The 19,949-nt window shown below is 41.4% G+C and overlaps 1 protein-coding gene across 1 annotated transcript; it reads right to left on the bottom strand.

Moving 5' to 3' along the window:
* Positions 1 to 1,431: 1,431 nt before the first annotated feature.
* CA4 (carbonic anhydrase 4) lies at positions 1,432 to 19,448 on the bottom strand. The gene is made up of 8 exons (XM_005503238.3): positions 19,241 to 19,448; positions 8,349 to 8,402; positions 7,850 to 8,020; positions 5,140 to 5,297; positions 4,814 to 4,906; positions 4,487 to 4,550; positions 4,214 to 4,377; positions 1,432 to 3,156 (listed from the first exon to the last, which is right to left on the bottom strand). The coding sequence occupies exons 1-8, from the start codon at positions 19,296 to 19,298 to the stop codon at positions 2,968 to 2,970; spliced, it is 951 nt and encodes a 316-aa protein (XP_005503295.2). The 5' UTR covers positions 19,299 to 19,448; the 3' UTR covers positions 1,432 to 2,967.
* Between the last annotated feature and the right edge of the window lie 501 nt (positions 19,449 to 19,949).

Below are 19,949 nucleotides of genomic sequence, written 5' to 3'. Positions count from 1 at the left end.
GAAGGAGGAGCTGACCATACAATGAAGCTGGCAAGTTTGTTGAAATTCTTTGTGGATAATGTAAATACATTTCTTGTGAGTAATGGTTACATTTCCTTGTCTCTTTCTGCTTCCTGAGAAAATGTTTTGCTGAAAACATATTTTATTATTTTTTTTGTGTGCCTGACCCTTCTGTCATCCCTCCCTGTTCCCCTGGTGATTGTCAGACGATTGCGGCAGGACTGGAGTTGGGCCTGTGTTCACATGGCAGATCTGCTCCTGCAGCTCTCGGACCTCTGAAGGCCGGCACCCAAACCGAGGTCTGACCCAGAACTGGGAAAGGATTGCTCTTTGGATGCGTTATACAACACCGTGTAATCTCAGCTTGGTATATTTGTAGAAATGGGAAGGACCTGCTGAAGTCTGGTGAGCCCCCAGATGCTGCTCAGCCTCATGGTGAATGGACTGTACCGTGAGAGCCATGTGCCCTAAACCAAACACAACCTGCTGCTGTAGGACAGAGTCTTCAACTCTGGCTCCAACATATGTGAAATGTGTTAGCAAAGTTCTGTGTTAACTTTTCTGTACATAGGAAAACACTGTTCTTTCTGGGTCTTTCTAAATATCCCTGTTCCTTCCTCCACCCTTTCCTGTATTGTCACAGCTTGGCTATTAGTTCTTCAGGAGTTACCGTCGCTTCCTAGCGTCTTTGCAATACAAGAAGTCTCATGCCAAATGTAGCATAGACAAAATTCTTGAAAATCAGTGCCTGAAGCTACCTGTGGAACAGCAGATTACTTTTCCATAACTACCTTTACAAAAGAAAACCAAATGTTCCACTTCGAGCCTTCCTGTCTTTTACCAGTTTTTAAATTGAATGGCTTTTGCTGTCGATTTGTGTTGATTTGCTGCATTGATACTAGTTCTGTAATTGTCACGTCCTGCACAAGAACAGAATGTGTCTGCCTGGTTGCAAGAGGTGCCTCTGACAAAGAACAAATTGAGCTAAATCGTTGGCACAAGCAGATTGTAGCATTTGCCTTTCCCTCATCAGCATAACATTCAGATTCACCCAGTAAAAATGGTCATACTTGTCTATTCAGATTTTATTCATGCCAAGGCTTGTGCGGAAGAGTACTTATAGAGGACTAGCCATCTTCTCAGAAGATTTTGTTTGTTTCCTCCTCTTAGTTATGTTTTAATATATTTCATAGTAACTCAGGTCCTCCTTCAAACACAGATCATCCCATATGACCCATGTGAGGCAGAATCCCCAGAGCCTCCTGACACCAGAAACATCCCAACGTGCTGCGAATCCCTCCCCCCCAGCAAATGCAAACCCAACCCTGAACGTTGTGAAGAAAGTGGGGAAAAGAGTCGCATTCGTTTTCTGAATGAGTGTTGTGTGGATTCACCTTCAGCAAGGACGGAAGAAACAAAAACTCAAGGCAATGAAACTATAGGTCTCTGTTCAACTTTAATATTTATGTCCGTTCCTCAAAAGTTTTTCGGTTAGCTAAAAATACAGTCAAAGTCTTAATCATCCCTCTAAACTTCAAAAGGTGAATTTGCTTTCCTTTGTGGTTTTCTGAAGCTTATATAATTGATGGTTAAATCCAAAAATAAGTTCTCACCCTGCTTTTTTTCCTTTGGTGAGCTGTGGTTAGTCTCACTGATGTGATTTTCCTGAAAATGGCCGTAGAGCTGTAGCATAAAGGCACCTCTGCGAATATTGCCCTAGAGAACAAAATACAACCTGCTAATACGAAATCCTATTTTGGTGTGGCCAAAATCTAAAATTCTAAAAGTAGTTGTAACATGTTACATGGCAATAGCCAGAGAAAACTGTTATGTCTGTCTTCAGAGAGAGAACTGGAATAATATAAGCAAATCCCATTTCCCAATATACTGAGCTTTTCTGTGAGTAAATAGGGTAAGATCTGAAGAATTTGAAGTTCAAATCACAATCTTCTTAGACAAACTGTGAATCTTCATCATACGGGAATATTGCAGGTATGTTATGATTAAAAAAAAAAGATACATTCAAACCGACATTTAAAAACTTCTGAAATGTGATACTGGAAAGAGCCATTTCTTGAACTGTCCCATTTTATTAGGCAAATGAAAACTGTAAAGGATCGTCAAAGTCTCATGCTTCAAACGCAGCCCTCCAAAGAGAGGGAATTTCCACAGATGTGCAAAGGGTACATGTGGTTGAGTTTCCCTTCTTCTTTCTAGCACATCATATCCCTGGGCATCCCAGAGCAGGATTCCATACTAGGATGAATAAATAGGCTTAATAGAGAAACCTGAAGTCCAGAATCAGTAGGTTAGATGAAAGGAATCCAGCTTCCTTACTGAAAAATTAACTGTGGACATTCTGAAGCAAGAAGGGGTAAAATAGTGTTAGTACAGATGTCACACATCCTTCACTCGCTAGGACCACCCAGATATTTCTCAATTGCGTGTGAGCAATTTTTCTTTGTCTTGTACTTTCGTGTAGGACAACGCAGGGATGATAATGACTCCACGTGTTACTGTCTTTCTGATTTACAGTGTTGAATGTAAACATACTGCAAACAAAACTCTTCATAGGCACTTAAGAGCAAATTCCTCTTCAAGGTCCTCTGTATAGCTTGTAGACTGTCCTTCCAGTGCTGTGTTAAAACTACAGGCTTGCAGATAAACCATCTTAATGTTTTCTTTAAGTGTGTTGTGTGTATGTGTTTGTTTTAATTTGAATCTTTGTAGCTTTATCTTACCGTTCTTTTGAATTCTTGTGATTTAGTGCAATGGGTTTCAATTTTTATAGGAGTGCCAAGAGAAGTCCTAGGTCAGTGTCTGGTGGAGGGCAAGGTGAAATCCTGTACTGAGATATGATTCATGAGCTGGCAGTTAGAGAGACTACTTGGTACAAAGAACCAACAACAGCAACAACAATAAAAAACCCTCCAAAAAGGCCAGAACCTTGAATGAGGTGAGAAGTGTTCATTGGCAAAGAGAAGTCAGGATGTACGTGAGCATCAGGAGCAACAGCAAAAGCTTAGCAGTAGGCAGGAGGATGCTGGCACTGGACCAGTACACCTCTCGTTCATTCAGAAACTGAGCAGGACGGAAATTTTCAGCCATGGGGGTTGAGTTCTTCCCATCAAAGTGGACTGTTGAAAACTGAGTTATCTGCAGGCATCGAAATAAAAAACAGTTCGTTAAAACCTTTTTCCGTGGAACACTGGAAATTGTGATATAAATCTGCAGTGCCTTACTCAGTGGCATTGTTTTCAACTGTATGGATGCATTAAACCTCACAGGAAACAGCGTGATGGAGGCTACTGCCAGAGGTCACCAGCAGATGACTTCTGTTAGCCTTGCGCATCACGAGGACTTCCTTTCTGCGCGAGCCAAATGCTTTGTCCAGCTCGAGGGCCTGGTTACACCAGTCCTCTTGACGCACACGGTCCTGTCCTTGTCCATCACGTCACTGTGACACAAAGTGTGGGGACTAGGATTTCTTTCCTCGCTTCAGGTTTCTGATTGCTTCAGCAAGAAGCCGGCCCCGAGCAGCAGCCGCTCGCTCTGGTGCACTGCGCTGTGCTGCCGTGCGTGGGGCCGAGCACTGCGCTGTGCCTGGAGCGATGGTGAGCAGACCGCAGCTCAGGAACTGAAATACAGACGCTGGCCCTTGGCCAGGCTGTGCTGGCTGGTGGTAGCACTGAGAGTCCACTCCAGGACAGTGGAATTGTTTTAATCACGCACTCTGCCAGCTGAACAATCTGTATTTTAGAGGCAGTCATGATTAACCTCATGTTCCTCTCCGTAGGACAAAAATGGGCTGCTTAAAGCTGATAGTGATAGACTTAAAGTTTGGATTTTGAAGTATTCTGTTCTGCTATCCTGATACTTGTGACAGCAGGAGAAATGCAGTGAAACTTGTGGCTGAGCAGGTGACTGCAGTGGAAGGCCTAGGTGTTCACCTGTGGAGGGGTTTTGGCTTTCTTTCCACATCGTCATTTCCCCTTCCTTCCCCTTTCCTGCCATTTTTTGATAGACAATTTAATAGTGCCAAAAAACTGGCACTAGGGACTATGTTTAGGCTAATGCCAAGCAAGTGGGTGTGTGATAGGAGCAAAGCAGTGGAGCAACTAATAAATTGTTTTAAGTTGTGGGATTGAGCAGGCAGCTGAAGGGGCAAAATGACTGTAAGCAGACCTATATGCACTGCCCCTCTGCGACTCACCTGAGAAAGACTGAGTTCAATTGGCTTCTCAAAGATTGTCCAGATGACACCCTCATAGCAGTCGGGAGTGGTGAGGGAGCCCTCGTACCGATAGTACCTTCCAAGGTCTTCCTTAGGTGGGATTAGAGAACTCAGTGGCAGAGGCTCCATCTGTGCTGTTTGCCCTGGAAAACCATGGGAAATATTGCTTGGAACAAGCACGGCTGCAGAAGTTAGTCATAACACTGCTCAAAATAAATATATGTTGTGTTTTGACCAACACAAGTGTCTTACCTTTGTATTTAATATTCTCTAATTCACTTATTAGAGTTGCATAGTTTCTGTTTTCTTCTTCAATCTGAAATGGAAATATTTTTATTCCAAATCATACGTTTCTCAACAACTGGTTGCTTTAAATTAATTGTAAATAAAATGGAAAAGAACCACAGGGTAAAAGATAACAGCAAGCACAATATAAAAAGGGTAAAGGAACTAAGTGCTGGCACCGAATGCCTGAGAGGACAGGGAGGCTCAGGTCTCGAACTGCTGTAACATCAACACAACCACTCCACCAAAGCGCTGGGAGATTTGAGATGGGCAATTAAAGATTAGGCTTCTTACCTTGATGAAGAATGCTAACACAGCCACTCCATTTGCATATTTCTTTGCTTCTTCTATACCCGAAGCATCTTCTCTTATGTGGACAATATGAAGCTGTAACACAATAGCCAAGGCAAATCATTTGTTCAGTTTGCTCTGCGGTTTGTTGCTGTAAGTGCAGCCCGGTTGCCCTGCAGCGTGGCCGGAGCTGCTTTGTTTTGTTCTCAGTTCTTTGTTCCCTCTGTTGGGGTTTCATAGGAGAACCAGCCAATAGTTTGTGTGCAACAGTATCTTAAAAAGCCAGATTTCTTGAGTAAAAGCCATAATCCACGAACAGTCTCACCTACCTCCATGGCTTGTTTTTCTCCATCTATGCTGTGCTCTGACCCGGGAAGGTATTGCTGCTCGACTCGGACTCCCCAGTGCAAATGAAATTCTATAGCCTTGTATTTTCTTCCCAGACCTCCGCCTCCAATTTTAGGGGATGTATCTAATGTTACTTTAACTGGGGAAAACAAGTAAGTTGTTAAAAAAACAAACCAAAACAAACAGATCATACATTAATAGTATGAGAGTAGAGAGATGCATGTTCTTGAGATTAAAATTTATTCTGGAGTTCTGGCTTGGTTTTTCATACTGGACAATACAGAAATCCAACTTTGCAGAAGCTGAACTCTTACAAAATGCTAGCTGAGGCTGATTTGAGATGAAAGGGAGAAATCTCATAGCCCACTTCCCAGGACCACGCAACAGCATTTGGGCACCTCTCTGTGGCACAGCCCTTGGAGCTTCCGCTCCCACTTCTGCCTTGGATTTGCTCTGTGATCTTCAGTGACTCACGTAGAGCTGAGCTGAGCTACCTGTTACTTCAGCTGAATAAATAATAAAAAAGCAAAATCAATCTGATGATACTTGTTTCCCGTTGTAAAAGGGAAGAAAAGGACAGACTGCTGCTTTGGATTGTTCTGGGGTAAGGGTTTTATAGATTTATGGCATCCATTGATGTGTCATTCGGAGCATCATGGGCTAATTACATTTTGAAGAAAACAGGGAAATAGACTGTATTTCCCTGAGTGCACTGAGGGGATTGGTAGGGATTTGTTCACTGCCGTTAAAACCCCATGACTCAGAGCTACTTCTACCTTTCAGAAGATAATATATTCCTTCATTTTTTGTCTAGGAGAACAACCTCTATCAAAGTTTTCATAAAAGTAAACTCGATCACCGTTTACACCGCTTATTTGGGTTTTAAGCGTTCTTTTGGTTTCCTGTTTTCTGCACTGTAACGTTTGCTTTAGGCTGGATTTAAAGGTATTCTGTTTTAATTTAGTGTTGCAACTTAAGCCTAAGCATCTGAGTTGTCATATCTATTTAGTGTGATGTTTGATCTGCTGTTAACGGCAAAGCAGAATTTTCTTAGGAGACATATTTCTACATGTCTATCACCATCGCTTCCTGTGCTTGAGATATTCGGGATATATTTTAAAAATTTACTTATTAAGACTTCTACATTAAGCACCGTACTTTTCTCTACAGGAAAGATTGTTTTGACCTAGATTGAAGCCCCAGAGATTTCATTTCTGTTCTGAATTCCAAATGAACTGGAAGTTCACTCGAGTCATTTAGTCACTTTGCTTTCTTATCTGTAAATGGATGAGAAACATATCTTTGTCAGCTTTGTTTATTTAGATTGTAGGACCTTTGAGACACTGACCTTTACTATCTGCACATCAAACATAATGATAGTCTAACTGCATGCAGAGCTTCTAATTGCAGCTGTGATTTAAGCAGTAACAGTTCCAGTACTGTGCTCACTGTAGCACAGAAACCGGTTGTCCTTAGAAGCAAGAAGCAGCAATTTAAAAATCCCAGATTGAAAACTTAATCCTTTTGGATAGCTGGGAAAGATGAGAATTCTGTCCAATCTGTATGAATATTAATTCTTGTGTAAAAGGTATTTCTATGCCCAGCGACTGTAATGTGGAGATTCCAGAATATCATTCTGTAACGAGAAAGTCATTAACCCATAGACTAGTGAAAAATCAAAACCTATCTTTTTCTTATGGCCTGTCAAAATACTGTTGTTTTAAACTAGAATCGCTGGCTGTGAAAATCTACCCAGCTGTCTACCTTCCCACCTTTCCTTTTTAAGTTAGGAAAATATTTGGCACTTGCAACTTTCCATTTTAGGGCTTTAGTAGTTAAAACAATCCATCTAAAGCTTCTAAGAACACCTATAGATTTAAAAAAAAAAAGAAAACCAAAAAACAAAAACCAAACACAACAGATCTATTTTAAAAGTTACTGTAATTTAGCAAAATATTGTTGTTGAAGCATCACCATTGCTATCGCTTTTAGTGAAGCGAAGTGGAGGAAGTGAAACAGAATCACTGCTCACTGACTCATGCACTGTTTACTGATCTGCTGTTCATCGATTCACTGTTTATTGAATCAGTGAGTAGGTGACCAACAAGCTCACATTTGATTACTTCTGTGTGCAGAGGAAACAGGTTGAAATTCGGGAAGATTTCAGCTCATTATTTAAAGAATTAGTAAGAAACACACCCAGCAAGCCACTTGTGGAATGACTTTCCCAGATGACCTTCTCTTCAGGAGAATTATTCTTTGTGCAGAAGCAAGAGCAAGAAAAGGCAAGGCCAGAAATAAAGGGTACAGGGGCAGTCAGCAGAAGTTATTTACCTCTGCCAAAAGCGGTGTCTTCACCCTCTGTATTCACCTGCCTCCTAGTCCCAGTGGTTCCCTGCACATCTCAAGTTCTCTTTCTGCATATGCACAGAACCAATTTCTGCTGAGACATTCAAGGACCATGTCCAGGATCTAAAACCTAGATAATTCCCACAGAGGTCCCAGGAGGCCTTGGTTCAGACCGTTTCGCTTCAGAAATACAGGGCTGCTATCTTATTTTTGCTTGCTTGCTTTGAAGAAGCAGTAGTGATATCTAACACCTTGCCTAGGACATGGAAGAAGCAAATGGATGGTTCCAAGTGAAGGCACCAGTAAATCTCATAATAACAGTAAGAATTTCACAGTACTTGCCTGTATGTCCATTATTTTCTATGTCCCATGCAGAAGATCCCTTCACATCATATCCCTCAAAGCTCAGTGGATTAAGGCTCTTGTCCAGAACGACATTTTTGGTGACAATATTGATAGGTGACTGTTTTTTCCCTTTGCAGGTGGCATATGTTTGGTACCATTTTCGAGGATCTATTTAAGAATGAAGAAAATAATTTCTTTCTTTAGACTGCAAATCCTTGATAAAGCTGAACTACCAAACAGTGAATAGATTCTTGCTTGGGAAACTGGAGACATCTTTGAAGAAAAGATCTTTGGATGGTAGAATCTAATACAGGAACTTTCTTAGCATATAATTTTTTGTATATTTATAAATATTACAATTTGCCAAGGATGTTCTGCCAAGCTTAATAGGCACATGTAAACGGCTGTAAAATAGAAAGTGAACTACTGACACTATAAAGACTCGGAAACTATAACAAAACAATACCAAAAGAAAGCGGTGGTGGTGGTGCAGTACCTTGACAGTGTGGGTCTTCATCCTTCTGTGACTGATAGCACCAATGGCTTACAACTAAAAAGAAATCAGATATTACAAATTAGGTGAATGAAAAGCTGTACAAGTTGTCCCCCAAAAAGCAGATGTGAAATAGATTCACAACTTGTGATCCTCAGAGAGTGATAACTGGGCATACGGTTTCGGCAAATTCTTGGTTTTGTTTGCCCAATGTTATTAGAGTAAGGTATTTCCTTTCTTAAATATATTAACAACAGAAGTTGATGAGAGTTGAGTGCTTCTGCTGTGAAGTGTGGAGCACATCATAGAGCGAGTCTAGCTGGCTTTAATATCAAATCACTCAGAAGAAACCATAAAAATCCTGCAGTAGGCAGCTCTGCCTCTCTAGATCTCCTCCTGGTTCTGAATGAATCCGTTTATACCTGTTACTATTCCCTCCAAAAACTGCGTTAGCATGGAATAGTAGAACTCTGGATGGGAACTCTGGGCAGGGAAAAATGTAATGAAATATAACAAGGACGAGTGTAGAGTCTTGTATCTGGGTAGGAACAACCCCAGGTTCCAGTATAAGTTGGTGAATGACCTATTAGAGAGCAGCGTAGGGGAAACGGACCTGGGGTCTTGGGGACAGCAGGATGACCATGAGCCAGCACTGGCCCTTGTGGCCAGGAAGGCCAATAGTACCTGGGGTGGGTTACAAGGGGGTGGTCAGTAGGTCAGAGAGGTTCTCCTGCCCCTCTGCTCTGCCCTGGGGAGACCACACCTGGAATATTGTGTCCAGTTGTGGCCCCTCAGTTCCAGCAGGACAGGGAACTGCTGGAGAGAGTCCAGCGCAGGGCAACAAAGATGCTGAAGGGAGTGGAGCATCTCCCGTGTGAGGAAAGGCTGAGGGAGCTGGGGCTCTGGAGCTGGACAAGAGGAGACTGAGGGGTGACCTCATTCATGTTTACAGATATCTAAAGGGTGAGTGTCAGGAGGATGGAGCCAGGCTCTTCTCGGTGACAACCAATGACAAGACAAGGGGTAATGGGTTCAAACTGGAACACAAGAGGTTCCACTTAAATGTGAGAAGCAACTTCTTCTCAGTGAGGGTGGCAGAGCCTGGCCCAGGCTGCCCAGGGGGTTGTGGAGTCTCCTTCTGTGCAGACATTCCAACCCGCCTGGACACCTTCCTGTGTAACCTCATCTGGGTGTTCCTGCTCCATGGGGGGATTGCACTGGATGAGCTTTCCAGGTCCCTTCCAATCCCTGACATTCTGGGATTCTGTGGTTGCAGTTCTGAATAATTTGATTTTGAAACTTTGGCTTCATCAATATCTTGAGGCAAAAGTTCCACATCTGAATATATGTAGTGTTAAAATAAATTTCCTTTTGTTGGTTCTATACTTTTGTATGCTTGTAAATTCACTTGCGCAAGATGACTTATCTCAGTCCATTCCAGGAACTATTTTAAAGATTACCTGGTGCAATAAGGAATTTTAAGAAATAAAGTATTTCCTGAAAGACATGAAGAATCTTTATTCTAACTCAACTGTGATCCCACACAGATGGTTGCAAAGTTTTTCAACAGAACATCTGCATCTTACTTTTTCATCGTCAGAAGAAACGCACAATTCAGAGGAAGATTGCTGGTTTAACTTCACCGTGTGTTGATCTGGTCAGGAAAGCAAGCACCGCTCTGGTTATCACAGCATGCTGCAGTGGCTCTTTATGGCAGTTATAAAGCCTAAATTGACTTTCACAGGAATTGTTCTATTTGCCTACTTAATCAATAACAATTCAAAAGCTCTTATAAGCTTGATTAATACTACAATGGGCTTTTTGTCTCTGATTAGTAAATTATAGGCTTTTAACAAATAGCTAGTCAGTTTTTAATAACTGTTATGGAGGGGTCCTGTCATTAGATTGCTAATTACCATAATTTGTGATATTTTATGAGCCATCTGCTGGAAGGCTCATAACCACTTTTAACACCTTTACCTTCAGATCCATAGCATAGCAATGCTATCCATGTATTAAGTGTTTAGAATACATAGAATCTTAATATAGCTATAATGACAGAGAGAGACTTGAATGAGCTTGTGGCATCACATTAATAAAATCTTGAAAAAGCTAAATTTATGCTGAAAATTATAAATAATGTTGACTCACTTTCTGGTTTAGCAAATATTTAGTAATATTGAGAAGAAAAGTAAACAACGTCACTACATTTGTATGGTAAGAACTGTAGCTATTTCTACGTTGTTGTTTCACCAATATTTTGTAATTATTTAAAAAATTGGTTCAACAAAGTTTTATTTTGACACACCTCTAAACATTCGCAAACCTTAGCTTTAGGATTTGTCATTTCTAAAACTGGTCCTTGCATTTTTTCAGGCCCGTGCACACAAGATGATGGCCAGACCTGCAGGAGCACCGAGCCATTTCTTGTCTCCACGGGGAAACTGCAGATCCACAAGTTCCAAGTGCCTTAATCGATATTTGAATCCATAAATGCCTCGCAAACACCAGGTAAGCCAGTCTTCACGATGTTATGTTTCGCATGTGTTAGTGTTTGAATGGATGAATGGGTGCAGATGTATTTTTGGCAAGAGCTCTAGCGCAGTGTTCAGGATCTGCTTTAACAGTCACTGCACCAGCACCCCGTGGCTGGGGTGGCCTTTCTGTGGAAGTTAAATGTGCATGAACCTCCAGAACAAAACATGCTGCACTGCAGGAATAGCCTGGACACAAATGTTTAAAGGTGGCAGCATCTATGCAGCATGAGAGGACAGTTACCCGCAAAGATTTCATCTCAAGCTCTTTGGGATGTGAGTTAAAACAGAGAGGAACGTTGTCAGGTGAGAAATCAAGGTCGGTGGAGGTATTCCGGTCTGTTTACTGTAAACTTTTGGAACAAGGTCTGCTGTTCTGGGTTTGTATAGTGACTTGCACAATGGGACCGTGATCGTGACTTAGACCTCAAGGCATTACTGTAATGCAAATCAAATTTTACGGTCAATATGATTCACAATTAGTAGTAAGTGCAAGTTCATTGGGTTGAAAGGCCATGGAGCTTTCAGAGCGTGACCACAGAACAGTGAGAGTCAGTGACAACCACAGGAAACACTGAGGGAAGGGAAATATCACCAAATCACATTGTCAGTGGTTCTGATCCAGAGTCTCTGTACCAGAGGAGTGAAATGAAAGTGGGTTACAGAGCCTTTCATGCTGAGTCTGGATCCAGCCCTTCTCAAACAAAGCAACCACTGACGTTTTTCCAGCTGATAGGCGTTTGGGAGGTTCTCTCTGGTAAACTTGTGGGTTTCAATCACGTCTTAGTAGATCAACACATGAGCGCACTAAAACCTTTCAGCCTGTACATCAAGATTATGGGCAGAAAAAGTTGTGATTCCTCCCTACGTATAGGGAGCTTGCATTTATAATGGTCCTTTTTCCCCCCTGGGCTTTATGGCTTTATTTCTGAAGCAAGAAGGAAAGACACTTGTCACATCCAGTCAGTTGTCTGTGGTCTTAGGCATGATTGTGCCCTAAGGTGTGTTGTCTAGTCTAGTTTTAATTGTCTGAGTGTCTCCTGCCGCTTCCCTTAGGAGTCTTTTCCACAGTCTATTTGCCTTCACTGTCAGGAAATGTTTCCTGTTTAATAGCTTATATTTTCCATTTGCTTATCTGTGTCCCATCACTCCTAGAAATATCACTGAACCACCCTAAACAATTCTTTTCCCTCCCTGGTATCTACAGCATTCAAATAGTTCCTTCTTTATCTGTAATTCCTGTTCCCGCTTCATCCATCCTTCATCCCATCTCCTGACAGTGTGCCCTTCACCTTTCCACTGTTTCCACCTCAAAGACTTTCACCTCACTCTCTGAAGCCCCTTTCTTGCAGGGACCCAGTACATATCAGATCCCATCCTGCAGTCCTCTCACTTGAATGCTCTTTCGATCAAACCTCAGCTCCCCCATTCTCCATTCTGCTGTTTATTGCCCAGGAAAATGCAGCAGAAAGTCTTTTTTTTTGGTGTTTGGGAGGTTTTCTGTTTATTTTTGTAGTGAAGGTGCTGAAACCATTGCTGTCATATGAGCTGCTATGGAGGATTTCATGGCTTACTCCCACATCTTGCTGGTACACATGAGTTAAACGACGAGCATCCACACTTCTCTCAGGATAGTATAAGATGCCAGCCAGGATTTCCAAAAACTTCTTGCCTAATTGACATTAAATAGAGACATTCCTGTTGTTATCACCATTGGAAGTAATATAATTCAGTATACATATACATTCAGGATACATATACACCCAGACTTACGATTGCTATATTATCAATTTTATCTAGCTCTTACGTTGTAGTATAGATTCTTGATTTACGTGGCAATACACCATATCCTAGGTGTCACCTTGACTTTACTGGGTGTAATGCAGAGTGTGGCTGAACTGGGCTGGAGGCCTCTTCCTTTACAGAGTTCAAGACAGTGAAGTTTAGGGAGTCTCTCTTGGCAAGTGAGCAGTCCTACTTATCTCTGTTTCTTCCTTGTCAAATTTACAACTGGTTTCCTGACCAAAGCTGTTTCTTGGCACCAGAAGATCTAGAAAACAATACAATTAAGTATTGTTTTCATTTCATTGTTAATGTTTTCAATTGTTTTAGCTATCAAACCAAGCATGGAAACTTGAGGAAAAAATCCCTTCAGTTGAGTACTCCCTCTTCTGTTCACTTACGCAGCTGGAGGGAGGACGGGGCTGCTGGCTGGGAGCCCGGGTGTTTGCAGTTTGCCGATGTGCTATTGTATGATTTAGGAAAAGACCCTTAAGCTCTTTGGACCGTGGCCAGATTGCCTGCATTCCATAAAAGTTCCAAAATCTACTTTGTCCTACTTGTTCCCCACTTGCTGCTCTACTGCGACCTGCTGAGCTGCCGCTGGGAAGGCCACAGCTCCTCTGAGTCAGTGCTGGGAGATAAGTGCTGTTCAGGCTGGCTCAAAACCACCCTTTTAATTCATCCATCTGCACACAAGAGTCGCTAAAACAGGTTTTGTCCTTCTGGACAAAGTGATTAGAAATCTATTAATGTTCTGTGCTGACAGGTGTTTTTAGTAACCATATATAATCTCTTGAAGTGTGAATGACCTTTACACCACGAGTATCATGGAGTAATGAGACAGTGAGAGTATCTTCTCTTGCTTTTTAGTTAAAATCCCTTCTCTTTCACTGACTGACTCCTTTGTTTGTCCCTTTCGATGTCTTGTCACCCTCTTTCAGCCATGTCCTCACTGACAATTCGTTGTTTGCTGAGACACGCAGCTGATGGGGCTCCCTCCGCTCTGCTGCTTTTCAGAGCACCCAGCCTGCCCTGGATGCCAGAGTTCTCATTACTGCTCTGTCGCCCACTGGTTTCAAACCCATCCCTACAATCAGTTGTGAGCGCTGGCTTTGCAGCAGGGCGAAGCTAGTTTTGCATGCGGTATATTTTTAGCTTTGGTTTGTATTGGGCTTGTTCTATTTTTAGCTTGTTTTGTGAAACTTATTATCTTTAGTACAAAAGACAAAGCAACTTAAAAGAAAATGGAATCTAAGCCTGTCTTTCTAATTAATGAGATCGCTGAACACAAACTGAGCTATATACATAAGTCTATTTATACATTCTTAAGTATTACACATCCTTAGGAAGTCCTGATCCACTACTTTGACAGGCAAAATCAGTTCCGAATGTTTACTTCTAGATTTGTGTGTCTCTAAGCATGTAAAACCAAACGTTTGTGATCATTTATCTCTCTCCTATTCACTTTCACCTGACAATTTTGTTTTTCACAAAGATATACATCTGTATGTATATAAATCCCAAGATATTGTGGGGGCTTAGCCTTGAAAATAAGCTTTATTATAGTAGTGAAGCTTTACAAGTAAGCACATCTGATTTGAGCAGAGTGTTTATAATTTGCACATGTATACATAAATCACGCGCTCAATGAGGCCTTTGTCTGTAGCACATATAAACTAAAGGAAAAAACCAAAGAGGTTGGAGGATTCTAGATATGCCCTATGAACACTTACAAACTACTTTCTTTGTGTCAGAGAGTGAGGAAAATATTTTTAGCTGTGACCTGTGATACTATTTTAACCTCTGTCACGTGTCCTCATAAATGTGCTGTATTGAAGGAAACCGGCCTTTAACAAAAAAGGAGTATCCAGGGCTAAGGTGATTTGCTTCAGTGGAGTATTTTGCTTTGTTTCGTTTACAACAGAGGGAGTGTCAAATAAAATTCACAAATCCTTTTTTTAGTACTTTAAAAATTCAATTCAAATTTGTGGCTTTACTGTCTTTTTGTAGTCTTTCGTGCTGGGTTTATGACGACTGGTGCTGTAGCTAGAAACGTATCTGAAAGTCTAATAACAGGCCATTAGATATATTCTGTAACATAACAAAGCACCTTCTGCAACACCGCAAACAGGGAAAAAAGCCTGTTTGCATGGAGAAGGACAAGGTGATGCAACACCTTGCAGTTCTGCATGAGGTCAGCTCAACAGTGGCTTAATACAAATTGATGATGATGTAGTGTACTCAGGCTAGTCAGGCTGATCCTTAAATGGAGCATTAATAATGTAATTGGGTCCACTGTGTACATGGAAAAGTGTCCACTCACTGCGTGTTGCCAGAAACAGGCTGCAAACTAGTGAACGATGATTTTTGAACTTGGAGCTGTGATGCCCTTGGATGCATCAGCCTTGTAAAAAACCTGTCTGCTCAAGAACCTCGATGCCTGTCAAGGCATCACATAGATGGATGCTGCCTTGGGCACAGGACACATTAAAAAAGGCAGGAGTCATGTCATTGGGGACATCGGTCATCCATCTCTACACACTGTATGCACTCGCTGCTCAGCAGTTTACAAGTCACACATGGGGATGGGGGACAGTTGTTGAACTCATAAGTGATGGAGACAGCAGAGGTATCTCGCAAAGCTTATATGCATTATTCCTTGAGGGGAAGTTGGGATCTGCAGATGAGTGTAGATTACAGCAAGGTGTGACTGCCCAGTACATATTCTTGAATAACTTCACACACAGACTAATTTGAAGAGAATCAAGGTGTTCCTGTTCTGAGACAAATTATCCATTTGTGCAACACAGATATTTCTGAAAGCCACACGTGGCAGGCTACAGCAATGTAAGAAATTAAAAACATTTCAAAGTTTATTCCATATGTGACTCAAATACGGTCTAGTAGCTGCCTTTTGGGAGTCTTCCAGTAGCGCCCAGTGTTGGTTCTTTGCCTGCTGGGCTTGGTTCCCTGCTCCCCAAAATGAAACAGGCCGTGACAGATAACCGAGGAGCTGCTCTGTGGCTCCACTGTCTCATCTGCTGCTCTGCCGTGAGTGTTTTTCTGCCTTTTGCTGAATTTTTGTGTCAAAGAGAGTGAGAATGAAATTATTACAATACCTCACCACTTTGTGCCTTTATCATAAGCTGTTGAACGAAATAAGTGTACTCTGAGATCACAGGATCTGCACCCTAAGATGTCCTGGTCAAGCAATCTGTGTCCATCCTTCTCTCAGCCCTAAACCTCCTCCAATTGTAACGTGACAGTGGCTAAACCTCTGTTCACCATAACAGTCCCTCTTATAGAGTTCATTTGTTAAAATTTAACTGTAGGATCCAAGTGTAGTGGATAAGTTCATTAGTTATAAAAAAAATATTCAGGGTTTCAGAGGTATTAAATACGAAATACTGCTACTGGTACAGCACAGACGATGGAGCTGGGACATTCTCTGCTGCCTGAATCCCGCTCGTGCAGCCCGTGCAGCTGTACAGAGAGGGAACAGCACAGCCGTGTCACTGGTGTCCCCTGCTCTCGGTGCACACTCAGCAGCCTGGCACATGTGAGCTCTCGTTCCATCTTGCACGCGGTGGATCTGACAAGATCCCCGATCGGTAGGAATGATGGGAGGCAGGCTCAGATAAGCCTTTGATCTGTTTTGGCAGCTGGAATGACTACAATGAGGAAAGAGAAGGAAGCCCTAAGCAATGTATTCTGCATAAAGATCACAAGTCGAGATCAAAAGTCTGTCTGCACTGAGATGGTCGAGGTAACTACTTTGAGATAAAGGCAGTGATTGCTTGGGAGTTATACTTATCACATGGTGGATTGGGTGGGTGGAGAGAGGGAAATACAGACAATCCACACCTCTGAAAGCACCTATGACTTACTACCTAAAGTAGCTACAGCTTATTGCCTTTTCTGTGTGTTTTAGGTCTCATATTGTCCTTATTATTCTTTCTTAGACAACTGAAAATGCAACTTTTCATCCCAGAGTGTATCAAAGTGAACCGGCATCCCAATTTTGCCAACCCTAAACTGGATTCGAAACACAAATATGTGTGTGTTCTATACCATTAGAAGTAGAAATGGAAGAAGTTAAACTGTTTATTTTTATGCTGCTTATAGAGATATCAGGTATACTTCGAATAACCCTGAGGAAACATCAGACCGAGAATTAATGCTGACGACGTCAGTGCCAGCATGGTTATGTAAATTTTATGTTCATGAAAGTTAAAAGTATGTAAGTAGAAATAGAGAAAATTAGAGGAATCATGTTCTATCATGTATCAATCTTTTGGAGCACTAGAGCATGGACTGTGGGAGAATGTCTTATGGCTGAGTCCTGCTCTGTCATAAAGAAAAAGGATGAAAAAGGCTGGGGTTCATTCCCTTCTTCTTAAAGAAAATTACTTTTCAGTAAGACATGGAGCTTGCTGCAAGCCCACTACAAAGCTCCTAGACAGACAGATACTACTGTTCCCTACAATTGTTCTCTGCATGGCACCAGATTGAACCTGCCATTAATGAAACTTCTCTCTCCAAAGATTTGGAATATTCCTGTTGGAACATTGCAGATGTTTTTCCTGTCTAATAGCAGCACCAGAGGGTCACTGATCTCCCGAAGGACTCAAGCAAGCCGGGGTGCAGCAGTGCAGACATTAATGCAAAATGAGATCCGTACGAGCTGGTGGGTGAGGTGCTGGACAGATTCAAGCTTAGATGGTTTATCTTCCTGGTGCTGGTTGATCTCTGGGCAGGCGGCTGCACCAATGTGCCTCAGTTTCCCTTTTGTAGAATGGGGCTAATGAAGCTTGTTTCTCTATAAAGCCCTTTAAGGACTCCTAGTAATAACTTAAAAATATATGTACTATGATATTAGGACAGGTCGAGGCTGAAAGGAATTTGAAAGATTAGCAATCAGGTTTATTGGCTATTTAAGTGCAATGAATTATGAGGCTGCCCAGATTAGAAAAACAGCCCTGGTGGAGGTATGTTAAATGAGCCGATAAGTGGATATCGCTCAAGCTAGTTCTGAAAAGTGATAAAATATAAATGAAATGCTTGTTTAAAATTACCTTCCAAATATGACAAAAAATAATTTAGGCTGATTATCAAAAGTTGAGGTTTCTTGAAATGTTCAGCCTTTAATGTATCACAACGTATCCTGTGAAGCTTCTACCCCTGGAAAAAGCCTGGAAAAGAAGCTGGGGGGTTTCTCACACATTAATGACTGTGCAGTTTGCCTCTGCACTGAGGGAAGAAAGTGGAAATCATCATGCTTGGGAAAAAAGCAATACAAAATATGATATGCGTTGCCTTTTTTATTTCCATCTGCTAAAGCACTAATTACTAATGCTAATCTAATAAAGCCCATAAGGGTTTTCTAAATAGTCTTTCAAGACCCTATAGTAAATCCCTTAATAGAGCAGCACATTTAGCAAAGTGTTAATCAGTTGGTAATCAATATAGAGCAAACATTTGTAGACTTTGGAAGAGCAAAGGTTCTTTGTGTTTCGGTTGTAGCAGGTGTGGGAAGCTCTCCAGAGAGAGAATGCAAAATACACAAAATACAGACTAAACAAGAGGAAAGGTATTTGACCTGTCAGGGAAGAATCTAGAAAAGGCGAGCTACTGAGGCATGGATAAGGAGAATTCATAAAGAACAGATAAATAAAATGTGGGAACCCCCCTGTGCGTCCCCAGCACTCGGGTTGTGCTCCTTGAGGCCCCTCCGGAGCTCCTCAGACCTGTGTCACTGCGAGTCTGGCAACCCAAACCCTGTCCCTTTAACTGCTCTTGCTGCAGTGCTTCCCTCTGATACCTCTGATAATATTGTATCTCTTTTTTTTTTCCCTTAATGCAGTCCAGTCTATTTTAGTGCAAACAATAGACCCTTCATCACTATTAAGAACTGCAGTGTTTATCTTTAATTTTGAGGCTGTGTGCTGATATTTACATTGGAAAGGTGGTTTATTCAATGTTATAGCATTGCTGATCTAATAGAAGCAAAAAATACCTTATGCATTTTTGATATTAATTATAGATAGATATTGAATCTACTCATCGTAAGTGCATAGTGTACTTATGTACATAGTGCACAGAGTGCAAAAATAGATGGATCTGCTGAGCTAATGCAGCAAAAGACATATTGTTCTTTCTCAGCAGGGAACCACAAGAATTTAATCATATCATAAACAGCAAAGCAAAATGAGAAGAAAACAAAACCAAGCTATTTGAAGTTTTAAGAAGTTTACAGGTAAATAAATATGCATTTTGATTTTTAAAAATTTATGTATGTAGTTAACTACAGAGATCAAGTCAAACCTCATTGATTTTTCTTGGAGGAGGAAGGCAACTAGAATCTCTAAAGGTGGAAAAAACCCCACTCATTCATTCATGAGAAAAGTCTATACTTCATCTTTTAGCACAAATCATAAAATGCAGAGAAATAAATAAAACATTATTCGTTTGTCATATAGAAGAATGAGAGTCTGTACTGTGTGCACCGGTATTCAGACACAGATCACAAACAAGAGTAACCTTGGTACATGGGGTTAGAAAGAGCAGGCAAGGACTTACCTAGTGCCTCTGTCTTGAGAATGTGCAGAGCGAACAGAACAAGGAACAGCAATTCCATTCTCTATTTTAAATAGGCTCAGTGTTGAAACCAGAATTGATTAGACTTCTTAGGATGTGATCATATTTCTGCTCTCAGTTTTATACTGGAGTAAGAAGTCCTGGACAGACCTGAAAGCCATAGCCAGGAAGGTGAACTCCTCCCCTTTGTAATTTCTCCAGATTTACCCTACTCCTGATTTGCCTAAATTTATTCATTTCTCCAAAGCGAATGGCAAAAGGAATAAGGCTTTCTAGCACTAAGCAAGCAGTGAATAACTGGCACATTGCAACCTACGCACATTTATAAACCTAGTACTAAAATGTTACATTTTTATTTACTGGTAGCTTTTTTTTCCTTCTCCTGACAGCCCACATGACATTCAGTTAACGTGAGTATTAAGGTTAGTGTTTTGCCTCAAAAAACCTCCATGAAACAAGCAAAACTCCAGCTCGGTCACCCCCACAACCCTCCTAACAGCTGCTCAGGACTGGAAAACGGGACTTCTGTGGCAGTAACAGGAAATGTTTATTAGGTGGCATATCAACACCTTACTTATATATGCTTTTGCACTTTGTGAGTTAACTCAGAGCACACCTGTTGTTTGTTTGGGGGGATGGTTTGGTCCTTTCTCCTTTTTTAATAATACCCTTTTTTAAAAAAAATAATTCC

Source organism: Columba livia, chromosome 20, assembly GCF_036013475.1.
Source record: "Columba livia isolate bColLiv1 breed racing homer chromosome 20, bColLiv1.pat.W.v2, whole genome shotgun sequence".
NCBI classification, from domain to species: Eukaryota; Metazoa; Chordata; class Aves; order Columbiformes; family Columbidae; genus Columba; species Columba livia.
The sequence above is the reverse complement of the archived record's forward strand: the minus strand, read 5'-3'. Positions and strand labels throughout refer to the sequence as shown.